The following is a 17,305-nucleotide window of genomic DNA, read 5'->3' on the forward strand; positions in this document are numbered from 1 at the left end:
TAGAAAAAACAAATATAAAAAACAAGACCCTAAATCCATTTTTTTGAAAAACAGTTTTTGAAAATCTATTTTCAAAAATACAAAAAAAAAATCATTTTTTTAAAGCTGAAACAACCATGCCCTAAATCCTTTACATGATTTATCTTTTATTTGTGTATATGTCAACCTTATAAAGCACATGCCTTTGAAAAGAGTTTAATTGCGACTGATATGCCTCAATCGTGGAACTTGAAGCACCGAAAACATTTTGTGCATGGCTTTTATTCCCTATATCACATGTCATAGTCCTTCTGTTTCTGTAGTTTTTAATGGTTGGTTCACCACAAAAAAAGTTACAATCATTACTTTTACTCAATAAGTTATTTTTCTCATCCACCCCTTTGTGCATAATCAATAAATTCAGTCAAGTCAATCTTTCTACTTGATGTTGTTTGCCCTTATAAAATCTGAGTCCATTAAAAATATTTCCTTCAAATCAGATGGTTGTGTACATTTTTGGTGGCTTGCATATAAATCAAATTGCTCTCTATATTCTTCCACTCCTCCAGTTTGTTTAAAGCAATAATTCAAAGGGGCTTTGGATCAACGAAAAGTTTCTACCAATTGTGCCACATGACATTCTTCACAGTGTTTATCTCATGTCTAACGACAACAGTTCAACCCCACATTCTAATAGTTCAACTTGGGCCTCCATCTTGCTCAAAAAGCATCCAAAGCCAAATTTGATCACATTGTTAGTTTCGACGGTATACTTAGCATTTCTATTGCAGGACTCATTTGTTTAATGAACACTTATATATTCTATTTGTTTTAATCATGAATAGATACTTCTATTTATAGAGATTAAATGCATAGAGTAAATTATATTGTAACAGAAAATGTCAATTAAATGAGGAGAATCCTAAGCATGCATATATAGAGGTTTTATAGTGGAGTTTAACTTTTGTCTCTCTTGAAACTGAATTCAAACAAAAACAACATTTAAATAAGTCTTATAGAGTTTAACTTGAACCCAAATAACAACATAGATTCAATATCATGTCTACTACTACTTGAAACCAAAATCATACATGAAACTTTTTAACCAGAATCAAACGTCTTTGTCATTTGGACATTCCAGGCTTGCTGCAATCCATTTATCTTCACCAATAGGCACAATTGTAATCCCCTCGGGAAATATGATATTTGGAAAACTAGTGTACACCTTGAACCTGTTACCAAGTAATGAAGATGACGGGCACATGTTGCTTATCTTTATTTTTTTGTTAGGAGGCAGTGGAAAAGATCCATTACGTTTGCCATTGTTAACTTTGATATCAGTGTTTAATATCTCCCAATCCAAAAGATCATCTGTGAGAATAAACATAAAGTCATTAACATGTTCAATGGTTAGTATTTTACATCTTAAGAAAAGCGAAATAGTTTCACAATGATTCCGAAAAAAAGTTATTGATAAGTAATATATGTTTTTGGTTGAAGATCAATAAACCAACCGTCCGAGTCGAGGTCCGAGTTGAGGATCTGTTTGGATTTAGCGATGTCTGATTTACGGGTTGATTGTAGTGCCATGTTTTCTTTGGTAGAGGAAGAAAAAGAAGCATACATATAAAGTCCACCTATGCAGGACAATAATATTATCAAAGCATGATCATATTCATAAATAATAATCTGCATTCAAAAATATTCGGCTATATTTTGCATCTACATAGCACAGAACATCATATTTAAAGCGTTTAGTGTTGGATACCAACTTGATATTAAAACTTGTTTGTGATAGGTATGAATGAAAGCGAAGTTAAGTGAACGAACTTACACTCTTTTAAGGCGATGTAAGCAATCTTGGCAGCATCATGTTCTGCTTGCTTTTTGGATCTAGATGCCTTTCCATGAAATTCAACACCCTCTACTTCCACAGTTGAGAAAAAAGTTGGCATATTCGACGAACGAGACTCAGTCGTTTTATATATTGGTTTTGAAAAACCTTCTGTCTGTGTTAACTCAAGCAGTAAACTCTTGGCTGGACAAGAATCATCCTGAATCAATAGTATACAAAATCAAAATTCAGTTAGAACTATATTAATGGAGATAGACCGTGAACATACAAGTAAACTTGAATAAGTTTGAACTTCAAACACAGTTGAGATATTATAGGTCTTGTTTGGATAAGAAAAACTTGATGAAAGTGCTTATCGCATAAGCACTTTTGAATAAGCTATTTCTATAATAATAAACTAAATAAAGTCAAGCTGTTTTCTTATATTTTTTAAGCAATGTATATAAGCTATCCTAGACTTAAATATCCACACAGAAAACATCCATTTGGAATCACATAAGAAAACAAGGACTCTTGCCTTCTGAAACAAGTCAGCGGAAATTGGCAACTCCTTCAAAGCAACTTTGGCAGCAGCATGTTCTGCCTCTTTTCTTGTGTTGAAAAATGTTGGGCTGTCGAATGACGCCCCACCAATAACAACAGTAGCCTTATAGCGAATGATATGAGGTAGCCCCTCAGTTTTAATTGTAAAAACAGGTTGATCGAGATTGTTTTTTCGAGCATAGTTTTGCAACTGAGGTTTGCTCGTCAAACAAGCCGTCTCTGAAAGAATGAGTTCATTATTTTTGTTAGATAATGTTAAAATAGAAAAGAATAGTAATAAGATTTTCAAAGACTTGCAAACACAATAGTGAGTAAGGTGAAAGAAACTGTTTACCAGTCATTATAACAGGTATCTCTTGAGGTTTGGCAGCTCCAACTTCCTCTTTTGAACCGTGTTCATCTCTTGGTGTTGAAGAGCCTGATGAAGGAGTAGATAAGTTGATAAAAGCAGTCATAGCAGCTTGGTTTTGTGCTTCTTTGGAGGTATGGAAAGTATGAGAAGAAGTAAAAGTGACATTGTTGACAAGAACAGAAGCCTTAAAGCTTGGCATGTGTTGAAGACCTTCATTCATGGCAGAGTATTTTGGCAAACTCCACCTTCTCTGTTGGCATAACTCTTGCAGCTGTGTCTTGTACATTTTCACTCTCTTCTTCCTACTATTGCTACAATATTGAAGATAGAATGAAAATGAAAAGTTAAATCAATGCCTTGGGCGATAAGGGTCTATCTTGAAGATTATTTTGTTGTTTTATGTTTTCTGTGTTATGGTAGTTTACAGCATTATGAAAACAAGTGTGTTAGGTACAACTAGTATTATACCATATCATGCCATACATGTTCTGCAGAGTTCTCTGCAACTAGATTGTTACAGACAATGTGTCTGCGATTCAAACTGTGTTTTTTTTTCCTTCACAAAAATGGAAACAAAATTGGAGATACTCCAAAAAAGTAAATCCAACCTTATGCTCAAAATGGGAGAGTACTCTGCAAAATTTGTGTTTCTTCTTTACTCTTTTGAATGTACATTTTAATGTTGGTTTGATTTTCCATTCCTTGAACCTTAAACTAATTGTTACTAGCTAATAGCATGTTGTTAGGATTTAGGGGTGGACAAATTTCAACCGACCGATTCAAACCGACCGACCCATTGTAATTTTTGTACAAACGGTTCGGATTATATATATATATATATATATATATATATATATATATATATATATATATATATATATATATATATATATATATATATATATATATATATATATTGATTAAAATTAAATGATATGACACGGTTGCATGGAGAGAAAGTGAAGGATCGTGAAAACTGTTTGTACTTTTGTGCAAGCTTCATGGTTGAAGCTTGTTTTGTTGTTTTGTGTATTTTTGTCTTGTGGTAGTAGTATATAACATTTGGAAAACAAATACGATTATACCATAATGGTTCTGCAGAGTTCTCTGCAACAAGATTTTAAGAGAGAGATAGTACGATATTATGATCTTGTAGCAGACAATGGTGTCTACATTTCAAACTGTGTTTTTGCCTTCACAAAAACAGAAAAATAATTGCAGATACTTCAAAAAGTAAAATTGACCTTATGCTCAAAATGGGAGAGAACTACAAATCATGATAAACATTTACAATACAGGTTTAACTATGTTTGCACACTTAAGATATTAGTTGTTTAGGAGATATCACTCTTATAACATGCGTCAAGATCCTGGATTTTCTTATTATAGAAGTATCATCCTGGATTTTCTTATTATAGAAGTATCATCGACATGTTCTTCAAGACCAAAGAAACATCTTGAAGATAAACAAATAGTTAATTTTCGTTTAATACCCTTATAAATTTAAATTTGTTAGATTATGAATACCTCTAAACTAATTATTTCTAACTCCACTCCTAATATTCTCTCACAATAAATAAATGTACAGATGAAATTTACCATTTGAGTTAGTCAATGTTTCTTATAAATGGACATTTTTGTTTCTCAGATAAAAAGATAGAGGGAGAATTTAGTTTTAACATATCTACTAGAGATTTTTTAGCCAAAAAATAATCAACTTGAGTTTTAGACTTAAACTCAAATAACATCTATGCCAATCAGAAGGTTCAACTATAAGAGCTAACTTGTTATTATATTTTTCTTTTTCTAAGAAAAACATACTGTAAAATGCAAACCGACAATTGGTACATGTTTTCCAACAAAACATACAAGAAAAACTCAAACAAAAAAATAGATAATTTAACATATTCACATGCTGTATAATGTAAACCTACAACTGAAAGAGAAAAGAGCATCATGTTAGAGACATAATTTGAAACATAAAGCATTCAGTTTTCCAACTGGAGCACGTCCTTTCACATAGATAGATGACTCTGTTGTCTCATCATCAACTCACTTGGTACTAGTTAGTTGGTTGCGAATGAGCTTGACAGCATCAACCAGGTTGGTGAGGGCGGGCTTAACCTCAGTGTATTTTCGGGTTTTAAGGCCACAATCAGGATTGACCCAGAGGATGTTGCTTTCAAGGACTGCAAGCATCTTATTGATTCTGTCAGCAATTTCTTCTGTGGGTGGAATTCTTGGTGAGTGAATATCATAAACACCAGGACCAATGCCAGCACCATATTTAACTCCCTCGCGGAAGACAGATAGTAACTTTTCATCTGATCGGGAATTCTCGATGGTGATCACATCTGCATCCATATCTATGATCGAGTGAATGATGTCGTTGAAGTTTGAATAACACATATGAGTGTGAATCTGCCAAACCACACGTTATATTAAAATTAATACAAGCTCGGTAAATAAACTGCATAATAATCATTAATGAAGATTAGAGCCAATGAAGTGAAGCTGAACCTGGGTAGTGTCTTGAACACCACAGTTTGTAATCCTAAATGAGTGAACTGCCCAGTTTAGATAGAAAGCTTCCTCAGATTTCCTTAGAGGCAACCCTTCTCTTAAAGCAGCCTCATCGATTTGGATGACGGTAATGCCAGCTTTCTCAAGATCCTCAACCTCATCCTTTATAGCCAAAGCAATCTGGTAGCAAGTCTCAAATCTAATAACAAAAAGACAATGTTAAATAAAACTGACATACTGCAAAATGATCATCATTTATAACTTATAAGGTGTTTTTGCATACCTAGGTTGGTCATCTCTAACAAAGGACCAGTTCAGAATAGTAACAGGGCCCGTAAGCATTCCCTTCATAGGTCGTTTGGTCAAACTCTGAGCTGTCGAAGACCAGAAAACAGTCATTGGCTTGGGACGGCTCACATCACCGTAGATAATCGGTGGTTTGACACAGCGGGATCCGTAGGATTGCACCCACCCGTTGGCAGTGAAAGCAAAGCCAGATAATTGTTCTCCGAAGTACTCAACCATGTCATTCCTCTAAATTGGCAAAAGAAATAAATTTATAAATATTTATAGTTTTGAACCGTCTTTTCACATAAGAAAGAAGCCTCCATTAAACCACTAAATAAATAATAAATATCCACTCCATACCTCGGGCTCTCCATGCACCAAGACATCAATGTCGAGCTCTTCCTGGATCTTAACAACATTATTAATTTCCTCTTTAATGAAATTGATATAATCCTCCTCGGAGATCCTATTCATATAGTGACATATAGCAGGTTAAGTGTTAAAATGTGATAATTATGGATTGTAGTAGATAACTGAAGAAAAAGAAGAAGAATTATGCTTACTTTTTGGCCTTGAACTCGCGGCGAACCCTTCTAAGATCTGCAGTTTGAGGGAAAGATCCAATTGTAGTGGTTGGAAGAATAGGAAGATTCAATTTCTTCTGTTGTGCACCCAATCTGGAACTGACATTAGTGGCCCTTCGGTGATCAGAGCCCTTCAAAGTTGCAGCCTGCGAAAAGAAACCAACAATTTAAGAATAATCCTACTAGCTTATAATTAATCAAATACGGAAATAACATCATTGAAATCCAGAAGAGCACTAACAGCCTTTTGGACAGCCTCATTTGTCACCCTTGGGGAGGACTTCCTTGAAGCCAAAGCAAAAGCATTAGAAGAAAAGTAAGCCTGCAAAATAACACGCATTAAGAAGCTGAAAAATATAAAGTATGAATCAAAACATCCTTCGAGAGTATGATTTACCTCATCCTTTTGTCCAGACAATGCCTTGGCCAAGGCATTTACTTCAACTATTTTCTGTGCTGCAAATGCAAGCCAAGACTTAATCTCTTGGTCCAGCTTCGTCTCATTCACCAGATCAACTGCAGTGTGAAGAAGAGAACAGGATGTGGAAACCACAACTTTGTCTGCAGAAGAAAAGCATAACTCACATTTACGTTGTTGCACGTTGAATATATATGTCAACAGGAAAAAAAAAAAAAAAAGACATCCATTAGTAAATACCCTTTCCAACAATGTCCCCAAGGGTCTGCAGGGTGTTTAGAGAAGATTCAAGATTATTGGCCCAAATATTTCTACCATCAACAACACCGGCAAAAAGTAGTTTTCCAGATGGAAATCCTTGCTTGATCAATTCAAGGGTCTTGGTTCCACGGACAAGGTCAAACCCATATGCAGTAACAGCCTTCAAAGAGGTGAGTGTTTTGTACGCTTCAGCAGGGACATCAGCAAAGTATGTCTCAATCAGAACATCCAAACCAGATAAAGTAGATTCTAGCTCAGCATAAGCATGATCAAATGCTTGTAACTGGTGAGCATCAAGATCCTTAACAAGGGTAGGTTCATCAAATTGAATCCAAGTAGCACCAGCCGCCTTCAGTTCAGTGACCACTTGCCTATGAAAAATTACAGTATGATTAAAATTTTAAACAAGTTAAATTCATGATTCAAAAACACATCACTACATTAAGGCCTTACTTGTATACAGGAAGGATCTTGTCAATTAGAGAAAGAAGGGAAAATGACTTCTCAACACCCTTAGCAGGTTTTGACAGCAACAAGTAGGATACTGGTCCTACAAGTACAGGTACAGTATTCACTCCTAGCTGCATAGAATAAAAATACATTGTATAAACATCAGTATGAAATAAATAATTCAAAACAATAGTCTCTTGTAATAAACATTCTTCCCCAGTTTCAATCTATTTTAATATATCATAGGATGGGTAGTAAAGATTCTTCGAAGACCGGAATATTCAGTAATTATTTTTAAAAAATTAAATTAAAGATTCTTATGCTAAAGCAAGTTTTAAACTTACAGCTTTGGCCTCCTTGTATTCATCCACCGCTTTGTGTGATGCATAGGAGAACTTAACGTCTGGACCCAATTCAGGAACAATGAAATGGCTGCACAATAATAGATTATGATTTTGTTATGACTATGATAAATATCAAACTAAATTGCCGATTCAACTTGTATCTAGATATTTTGTATAGTTATGCATCATAATCTTCATTCATACACTAACCTAGCTGGTATCAAACTTAAAATCTCCAGGTATAACTTCAAAATTAAGAAAAACTTTTTGAGTGGGGTTACTTACTAGTTGGTGTCGAACCACTTGGTCATTTCCATAGCTGGCACAGACGCATTTCCTCTAGCCATGGAGAAGTAAACATCAAAGCCAATCTCTCCGCCTTTCCAATTATATCTGTCGGGAACTGCACCGAGCATGGCTGTAGTATCCAATACTTGATCATAGTATGAGAAAGTGTTGCTTGGAATGTGCTTAATTCCGGCATCGGCCATCTGCTTCCAGATGGCTGCCCTAAGGCCCGCAGCAACCTGCTTCAGTTCGTCGGCGCTACTCTTTCCATCCCAAAATGATTCCAGAGCAAACTTAAGTTCCCTCTTTGGTCCCACGCGGGGATAACCAACAATATGGGATGTCATTGCTCTGTTATTTCAGATAAACAATTTTAATATATCATTGGACCAATCCAAACATAGCCTTAATTCAATCATAAAGAACAACTACTAGTAGAATTCTCAATAAACCTAAACCCTAAACCCTAAACTAGTCAAGTGAAATGAAGATAAAGACCAAAAGAGTACTCGTGCAGCATGTTAAGAAACATAGCAATACAAAAATGATATTGTGTGTGAAGTTATGAGAGAAAGGGAACAAACCTAATAGAAGTAGCGCGGAGAGAGAAGCGATGAAAGGAGCGTGGCGAGTGGTGACGAGAGAAAAAGAGAGAAGAGAGTGAGGATGTAAACGGCGTCGTCAGACACTGAGAGAATACTCTGTTCATTTATTATACGCAAGTAACGCAACACGTCCTCGCTCTCTATCTTGTTTTGCCTTCTCAAACTCAACTTCTACTCTTTTTGTAAGTATTATTATTCTAATTTTAATCATTAATTCAAATAGGTGTGCTCGCGGTGCGGTTTGGGCGGTTTTGACGAAAAAAATCATCCGAACCGCAAGAGAAAAAATAGTGCGGTTTGGTTTGGTTCGGTTGACTTTTAAAAAAAATCCGAACCAAACCAAACCAAACTAATGCGGTTTGGTTCGGTTCGGTTGGTTCGGTTTTTTACAAATATTTTATTGAGCCATACATACACATATATATGATAACATAATTTTATATTTAGACATTCATACACTAACAAATAACAACAAAACTCGTCATATTTTGACAACAATTTTTCATGTAATATGTAAAAATTAAATTAGACAAAAGTGGAATATTAAACATAAAATAATAGCATAAAACAATATAAAATTATTATAATGAAACAAAAAGAATAGAAGAGACGAAAGATTAGTAAAGGTGAAAAAGAAAAAGAAAAAGTGTTGAGAGATTAGAGAAGAAGATGTGCGATAAAAAAACTGATATACAGAATATTTACATAAAAATGAGAAGGTGAAAAAGAAAGAATATAGGAGAGTAAAGATTATAGAAGAAGAGGGAAGATGTATGTAGCAAAGAAGGTGAAATAATGTTATTAGAGATTTGAGAAGATCGGGACTGAAATTATATGTGTAAGGATGAGAAAATTGTTCGTATTCATAAGGCTAATGTATAATAGGTTTAATTTTGGGTTGGATGTGAGTTAAGTAAAATTTAGGTTGTAACATAATGCGGTTTGATTCGGTTTGGTTCGGTTTACCAAATACAAACCGCAAACCGAACCGAACCGTGCGGTTTTGTTAAAAAATGACCCAAACTAATCCGAACCAAATGCGGTTTTTTGCGGTTTCGATTTGGTTTGGTTTGTTTTGCAGTTTTCTATTGGGTTGGTTTGGTTTTGAGCACCCCTAAATTCAAATATAAATATGTTGGTTTTGGGGGTTACATAATGTGGGTTTTTTTTTTTTGAATTTCGTGAGAAAAATAAAACTTAGAAAATTTGAAAATGCCCATCACTTTTTAAAAAGGAAAATGTTTAATGTTAAGAAAATATTAAAATAAGAAAGGCAAGAATAAATCTTAATCATTCAATATCACAACCACCTCATGATTCCTATTAAAAAAGAAATTAAATTAAAAACCACTAAATTAATGACACTGGTACATTCTTGTGTTTCTTATTCAAATGCTTTCGTACTAAATAACATTACTCTTTTAAAAATACATTCTCAAATTCATCCTTTGTATTACACAACACGCGTAAAGATATTGTCAATTTTATTCTAAAGATACATCTTTGTACATAGAATACAAATAATTTTTTTATGCGTTACAATATGTGTGTTTGATTTGCTAAAAAATAAGGTATTGGACAGCACAACTCTAGTTGTCTTGTGTTTGATTTAAAAAAATATTTATGGGACAAGAAAAAATAAGGATTAGGAACGAAAATACCTTTTTAATTTCTATTAAAGATATATTCTCCCCCTCTCTCATATTAATATTTACGAAAATATTCTTCTATTAAAAATATTTTTTTCTCTCTCATATTAATATATACAAAAATACTCTTTTATTTTTTATTAAAAATATATTCTCTCTCTCATATTTTTTTTTTTAATAAGCAATTTGTAACTAGCGGGTTTCGAACCTGAGCCCTTGAGAGGAGCACACTCTCAGGACCAAGCGTTTCACCGTTAGATCACACACACGCACACTCTCTCTCATATTAATCTTTAAGAAAATACTCTGTTTTTTTATTAAACATGTATTCTCTCTCATATTAATATTTACAAAAATACACTTTTATTTTCTATTGAAAATATATTCTCTCATTTTAATATTTACAAAAATACCCTTTTATTTTCTCTTAAAAAATATATTCTCTTCCCCTCTCATATTAATATTTACGAAAATACACTTTTAGTTTCTATTAAAATATTTTTTCTCTCTCTCATATTAATATTTACAAAAATACCCTTTTATTCTTTATTAAAAATATATTTTCTGTCATATTAATATTTACAAAAATACTCTTTTATTTTCTATTAAAAATATATTATCTCTCATATTAATATTTACGAAAACACCCTTTTATTTTAAATAAAAAATACATATCCCTCTCTCTCATATTAATATTTACGAAAATACCCTTTTATTTTCTATTAAAATATATACTCTCAAGTATTAATATTTACATTTATAATGAGTATTTTAGTAAATTTAAATTTATTTTTATTTGTCCTGTCCATTTCTATCAAACATTGTACAAGATAAAAAGTTGTCTAGTACTTTAAATGTTTGTATTATTATATCCAACACTTACCCTTTTGCAAATCAAACGCACCCAGGGGGTTATTCAGAGATGTAACTCCGAAAAATTGAAGCGCAAATTTGAAAATTTGGCACCTTAGCATGTCAAATTATTTCGGAGATGTATCTCCAAAAAAATCAAATGTGTTATTGTTAAGAACAACCACCTGCGTGATCAGACATCATATCTATTTTTTCCATAAACCTTTTCCACTAGTCTTGTCATTCTTAATCAACATTTTCACTCCAAAACCTCATTCTTGTGTTTCATCCAATCAAAAGGAGCAAAAGAAGTTGGAATTCAATGTAAAGTTATGTCGTATCCGGAAATATATCTCTGAATTCTTTATGAACTCATCCGGAGATGCATTTTCAGAAGCTATTTGTTCTCATTTTCCAGCAACCTATTTTCTGTTAAGATATTGTTGAGTATTTTTTGTTTTTGTTTTCATTAGAAATTATTCATATTTCTTCAAACCTATTGTGTCTCTAGATTCTTCACGTGTAGTTGTGAAGCAGGTAGATATTGGCAACCAATTTAAAGATGAACAAGAGTTTGAATTTCGAGATCATGTGCTTCAATAAATTCGTATAGAGGCATCTAATCTGGGGTTTAGTATTGTAACTGGAATGTCATACAATGGTTCAGATATAATAGATGCATTTGTGACATTGACATACGAGAGAAGTGGGAAATATAAACATTATCTCCGTAATTTCAAACGAGATAAAACTTGTTCAAGAAAATGTGAGTGTCCTTTTAAGTTGTGTGGTTATTGGTTGGAAAATAACAAGTGGAGTTTTAATGTGTTATGTGGTTTACATAACCATGATTTGTGTGAAAAGTTAGATGGTCATCCAATTGCATGTCGTTGTTTACGGTGATTTCCGGTAAACAACCGCTAGTCTTCCAAACTATAATAAATATGATTTGGTTACTCGCAGGATCGACTAGATTGATCCTAGGACACATAGTCAAAAAGATTGTTATCAATGTTCATTTGAACCATATTCATGATTCGTCTTCTTCAATAAGCGTTGTTCGATTAAAGAACAAGTAATCTTGATAATCACTTTGTTATATGTAAGTATGATTTCAATGAAAAGATAAGTAACATAACATATGAAACTAAAAGGACTGTTAAAACGTAAAGAATCTTAGAATGCAGAAACGTTAAAGACTTTGAAAATAAATGACATGAAAGTAATTCGAAAGTAAATGACATTAAAGTAAAGATACATAAATGTAAATGGCAAGAAGTAAATGGAATGCAGTAATTCTGAAAGATATTTGAAAACGAAAGATAATACACATGTATTAAAGTGGTGGTGTCATACGTACATTTTCTCAGCGAACTCTTTCTCTTAACACTTGATACTTGAGTAAATATGTGAGTGATTTGTACAAAATGAACACACAGAATCCTAATATTAAGACTCCTATTTATACTAGTTTCGACCTTAACGGTCCTACACTAATCTGCTGCCACGTCTCTCATAAGAACTTCCAGCGACGCCATCTGTTACTTGGACAGTTACGAAACCGTCTTCGAATTTCAAATCTTCCCGCCTGAGTCCGTCTTCGACGCGTGGCAGTGTATTAAAAACACTACGAAAACACGCTAAGTAGTAATACTTGAATATATTTTATAAATTTTGTCTAAGTCCCCGAAGACACATACTTTCACTAGCTTTCAGTATTCATTATCTTCATAACGAACTTAGAAATCTTTATTCTCGAAGCATGGCCATCAGTAGCCATCTTTTATTTTTAAGGGATGGCCATCAGTAACCATCTTTCCTTCGATTTTCCACTTCTTCGAAGGACAAATATTACAAGACGAAATCTTCAGCTAACAGTCGTCTCATGCTGAAACAGAAGGAATGTGTTTTTGACATGACATTGAATTTGGTGCAACTTAAAAATCATACTTGCAACCTTGAAGCGTAAAAGACCCGGGAATATCGCAAATATCAGACAAGTGCGCAATAAGAGCTATCAAACTAAATTAGCGTTGAGGGGGGATAGAACTGGAATGCAACACCTCTTGAAACTTCTAGATGATAACAATTATATATCTAGGTACCAAAAGTGCGAGGATGGAGTGATCGTTAGCGATATTTTTTTGACTCATCCAGAGGATAAATGGATGAGCCTCCCTAAAATGAGTCATCTAAAGGGGAGATACATTTGCGAAGAAGTCAAAATTAAACTCACCAAAATATTTTGTTCAAACACAGTGAAGGGCAATTCGAATCAATAATTTTGGAAAGTGACATCTTACATGCGAAAACTACAGCTAGGGTACCAACCAAATATACAATCCTCTTGGACAATTCCAATCTATCCACAAAAAGGGTGAGACAACGGTAACATATGATACACTATTTCTTCTATTGTATCATAGTAAGGCTAATAACCACATTAGAAGATTATTCAAGTTTTAAATAACTACTAAATAGGGGGAGATACTATAAGGAGGCATCGCCGCCATAAATAAACATTTCAAAGATTTTCATGTCAACACTCAATAAACAATGTCACCATCAATAAAGTCACTTTGACAAATTGCAGAACATAAATGAAACTAACAAGTAAAGAAGAAAGAGAGAAACATACCAAGATAGTTGTCCAGAAAAAAGGGATGACAGTAGTGACAAAGAGTTGGAAGCATTAAAGACAAAATAATTGACATAAAAAGATAACTTTAGATCTAATACCCTAAAATTAGGAATACCCAAGAATTAAAGCTTTAAAAAGGAGAAGATAACATAAGAGGATAATAAGAAGAAGAAAGCCTTTATTTATGAAGGCCTTTTGAACCCAAAAAATCCAAAAGATCAAAAGAAAACCTCAAAATTCAGTAGGAATGAGAAACCAGTAACTAAGGTTCACATGGCTTCATCGAGGGAGCATTCTCATGCTATAAATCATGACACATCGATTCCTCATACCGTAATCATCATTCCTTGATTATTAGGGGAAAACATTAAATGTTCCCTCAATCTATAATTTATGGTATCAAGCCTACTAACCATGTGGCGGCGTCAACAAATACTAATAGCCAAAATCAAACTAACAACGATACCCCTTTTAGAAGAGGATACATGGGTACGGGGTGATGGTCCCCATAACAACAAATAAAGTACCATTCGACCAACTTGAGCATACCCCTATTGATTCGTCTAATGGGGTCAACCAATTAAAGTGCAATGATACTCAAAGAAAACCCTACATCAGACTCATCTTCTCAAAGTATGTCCTTCCATCAAGGGATTCAAAATAAACCACAAATTGAACAACTAGAACAAGCGAATACACTTTGGTCCAACTCGATAAAGATCGTCTTATGAACTTAAGCCAATGGCCATTAGATTCAGCTAACGGACCCCATGGAATGACCCTACCATAGCAACATAGAAAAGTGATATTGATAAAGCGATACAAGTCGTTAGATCTGAATATCAAGAGATACTAATGCCACTTTTATAACGTCAAGCCAATGACATTATTCCTTTAGAATAATTATCTAAAAAAAAAGTTCTAGTATCGTAGAACCTAAGATGGACTTGTCATAAAACAACACCTAATTAGAGCTATTAGAAAGAGGAACACTTTCAAAACCTATCCTAAAGGATCCTTTGACACATATGCTCTCATGAAACTGTCAAAAGCATAAGGTTCTAAGGCCTTAAAATAATTCTAGAACCGTACTATAAAAAGGTCTAACGAAGGTCTTAAATCAAAGTATACACCATTCTAATCCTAAAAATCTCTCACTTTTGTTTGTCACTAATTTTACCGTCAGAGTATTTGCAAGTACCCTCTATTGAACTAGGACAAACAATTATCAAGATCTTCAACAAAATTTATCATCACATATCATTTGACACTCTATTAAAGATCTAAAAAAATCCACGTCGGATCACTAACTATAAACTTTTATACTGATATTGATTATGCAGTGATTGATATAAGATTTACATCATAATATTATACTTTTTGTGTGAAAACATTGTTGCTTGAAGGAATAAGAGGTGTTGTGAATATTATATCATAAATAGTAATACTTAAAATAATTTTAGTGTACTATAATCCATTGCAAGCCTATTAGTTCAAATTTATGCATGTTAATTCAAATATTTTAACTATAACTTGTAATATATTGAAACCCTTCTACATATATTTTCAATAATGTAACCATATTAGTCTACATCAATTTTCAAAATATTTAAATATATAATTTTAAAATGAAATTTAACTAAGTTTCATTTTCTAAAAAAATCATACTTAATTTTAAATAGAGTTGAATCTCATTGATCAATTAGTTCATTAAGTAAGTAAAATTACTAACTTAAAGACACTAATATACTAGTATGAAATAAAAATTTTAAGTAGTCTTATAGATTATACTAGACATTTAAAAATGTGATAATACCTAAAAAAAAAAAAACTTAATTTTTAGAGAAATTTGGAAGAGAAGACATTGAAAGCGTTTATCTTTTTAAAGTTATAAGGTGTTTGATATTTTAAAAGAATTTAAAAAATAATATGATTTTATATGTTAATATATTATATTATTTTTTAAATTTTTAAAAAATATCAAATCAATGTTTTGAAAATTGGACCAATAATTAAACTGATGAAGGTATTGAATCGCTGGTTTATTGGTCAAACCATTGGACCGTTGGTCGAACAATATGACTAAATCAGATTAAACTGATTAATTCAATATAATAAATCGATCCCTATAAAAAAAATTATATAGTTATTAAACCGGTCGAACCAGATGACTCGGTCTTTAAAAAATTCATGATACTTTAAATTTTTTAAAATATCATAATTTAACATGTTCGTTCTTTAAATTCAAATTCTAAAGATAATCATCACACACAATAAAATAATACAAATACAAATCTAAATAAGTTTAGGACAAATCTAATTCTAATAAATTTAATTTTAAAGAGGAAAAATTGTTCGAAATAAGTTTGGAAATTTCTTATTCCACCCTATAGGGGTGAACAATACCCTATGAAATTCCAAAAATGTCCATGGAAAATCGGAAATGCATTTTCTGGACGCACCTTTTTTTTGTTAGCTTTTAGTTAGTTCTGGAGATGCATCTCCATTTTGAAACCGGAAATACATTTCTGATTTAGCAGCAAATACATTTCTGGTCTGTCAGCAAATACAATTTTTGTTTCAAATATTTTTGTAAGTTATAAAATTAACCAGCTGCAACAAATTTTGAATACAATTCAAGCATAAACACACACACACACATATATACATAATACAAATTGTGGGAAAACTAACCAAAATATATCCAAATACAGTCAGTAACAAAAATGATATCCAAATACAATCCAAAAAATCAATACACATAATATTAAATTTAAACCAAAATACATAAAGATATACGACGTCTACTGGGTATGGCGGACTATGAGTCAACCCGTCACCCCGACATTCCTCTGCTGCCTCCTGTACAGCAGAGCCCCCTAAGCCTCCGCCATGATAACATCTAGTACACCTCTAACCTCATACCCATCAGAAAATAATCCTCCATCAATACCCGCATGTGCGATCTCCATGATACGACGACACCAAGACACTACATCAGTGGCATGAACGTCCCTAGCCTACTCCTCCTCTAAAATCTCCCGATGAGCTGGCCTTAGTGGATTTCCTGGAGCATCCTATGTTAGGTATGAATGGGACACCTTGAAGAACAAAATGATATAGCCGTCAATGTAGCTCCTGTCGTATGGTGCTATGGTACTCCGGGTCTCATCTAGCATAAGAAGATTTTCAAAATCATCGAATAAGGCATTCATATCCCTTCGTTTCACGAGGGGAGAAGCAGAAACAGTAGGATCCCATGGAATATCATGCATGTACCCGAACTGGCGCATGACGCGCTCAAGCAAATAAGCAGCCGTCTTGCCAATCTGCAAGCCAAACATCCAGAAAACATAGCAACGCCGTCAAATGGAATCGATTCCCTTTGAGTGGGTCGAATGCAGTGGCACGCAGACAATCCTTAGTATAACCTGCGGTAAATGAATAACCCGAGATACGAGGTAAGTGCATTTCTAGTTTGTTTTTGCGTGTAAGCGTTCTTCAATCTTAAAAATTCATATGAATTTGGGGCGGTTCCGGAAATACATCTCTGGTTCCTACCCGTAGTTGTATTTTCGGTTAATTTAAAGCTGTTACATAGGGTCTCGTCCACCAAAATCCAGGTTTCCAAGGTTTTGGTGTGTCCTGGAAATGTATTTTCAGTTTTCGGGAG

At 33.4% G+C, this 17,305-nt stretch overlaps 2 protein-coding genes across 2 annotated transcripts; both read right to left on the reverse strand.

Annotated features, from left to right (window-relative positions):
- Positions 1–984: 984 nt before the first annotated feature.
- On the reverse strand, positions 985–3,192 carry LOC131655979 (double-stranded RNA-binding protein 1-like). Its single transcript, XM_058925771.1, has 5 exons — positions 2,712–3,192; positions 2,352–2,596; positions 1,814–2,033; positions 1,494–1,616; positions 985–1,350 (listed from the first exon to the last, which is right to left on the reverse strand). Exons 1-5 carry the CDS (start codon positions 3,013–3,015, stop codon positions 1,091–1,093), a joined length of 1,152 nt encoding a protein of 383 aa, XP_058781754.1. The 5' UTR covers positions 3,016–3,192; the 3' UTR covers positions 985–1,090.
- Positions 3,193–4,491: 1,299 nt separating this feature from the next.
- LOC131661713 (5-methyltetrahydropteroyltriglutamate--homocysteine methyltransferase 1) lies at positions 4,492–8,642 on the reverse strand. The gene is made up of 12 exons (XM_058931316.1): positions 8,470–8,642; positions 7,883–8,236; positions 7,598–7,685; positions 7,257–7,384; positions 6,783–7,174; positions 6,522–6,685; positions 6,366–6,446; positions 6,104–6,270; positions 5,901–6,006; positions 5,536–5,786; positions 5,250–5,451; positions 4,492–5,150 (listed from the first exon to the last, which is right to left on the reverse strand). Exons 1-12 carry the CDS (start codon positions 8,592–8,594, stop codon positions 4,782–4,784), a joined length of 2,427 nt encoding a protein of 808 aa, XP_058787299.1. The 5' UTR covers positions 8,595–8,642; the 3' UTR covers positions 4,492–4,781.
- Between the last annotated feature and the right edge of the window lie 8,663 nt (positions 8,643–17,305).

The sequence above is a fragment of the Vicia villosa genome, linkage group LG3, assembly GCF_029867415.1.
Source record: "Vicia villosa cultivar HV-30 ecotype Madison, WI linkage group LG3, Vvil1.0, whole genome shotgun sequence".
Taxonomy (NCBI): domain Eukaryota; kingdom Viridiplantae; phylum Streptophyta; class Magnoliopsida; order Fabales; family Fabaceae; genus Vicia; species Vicia villosa.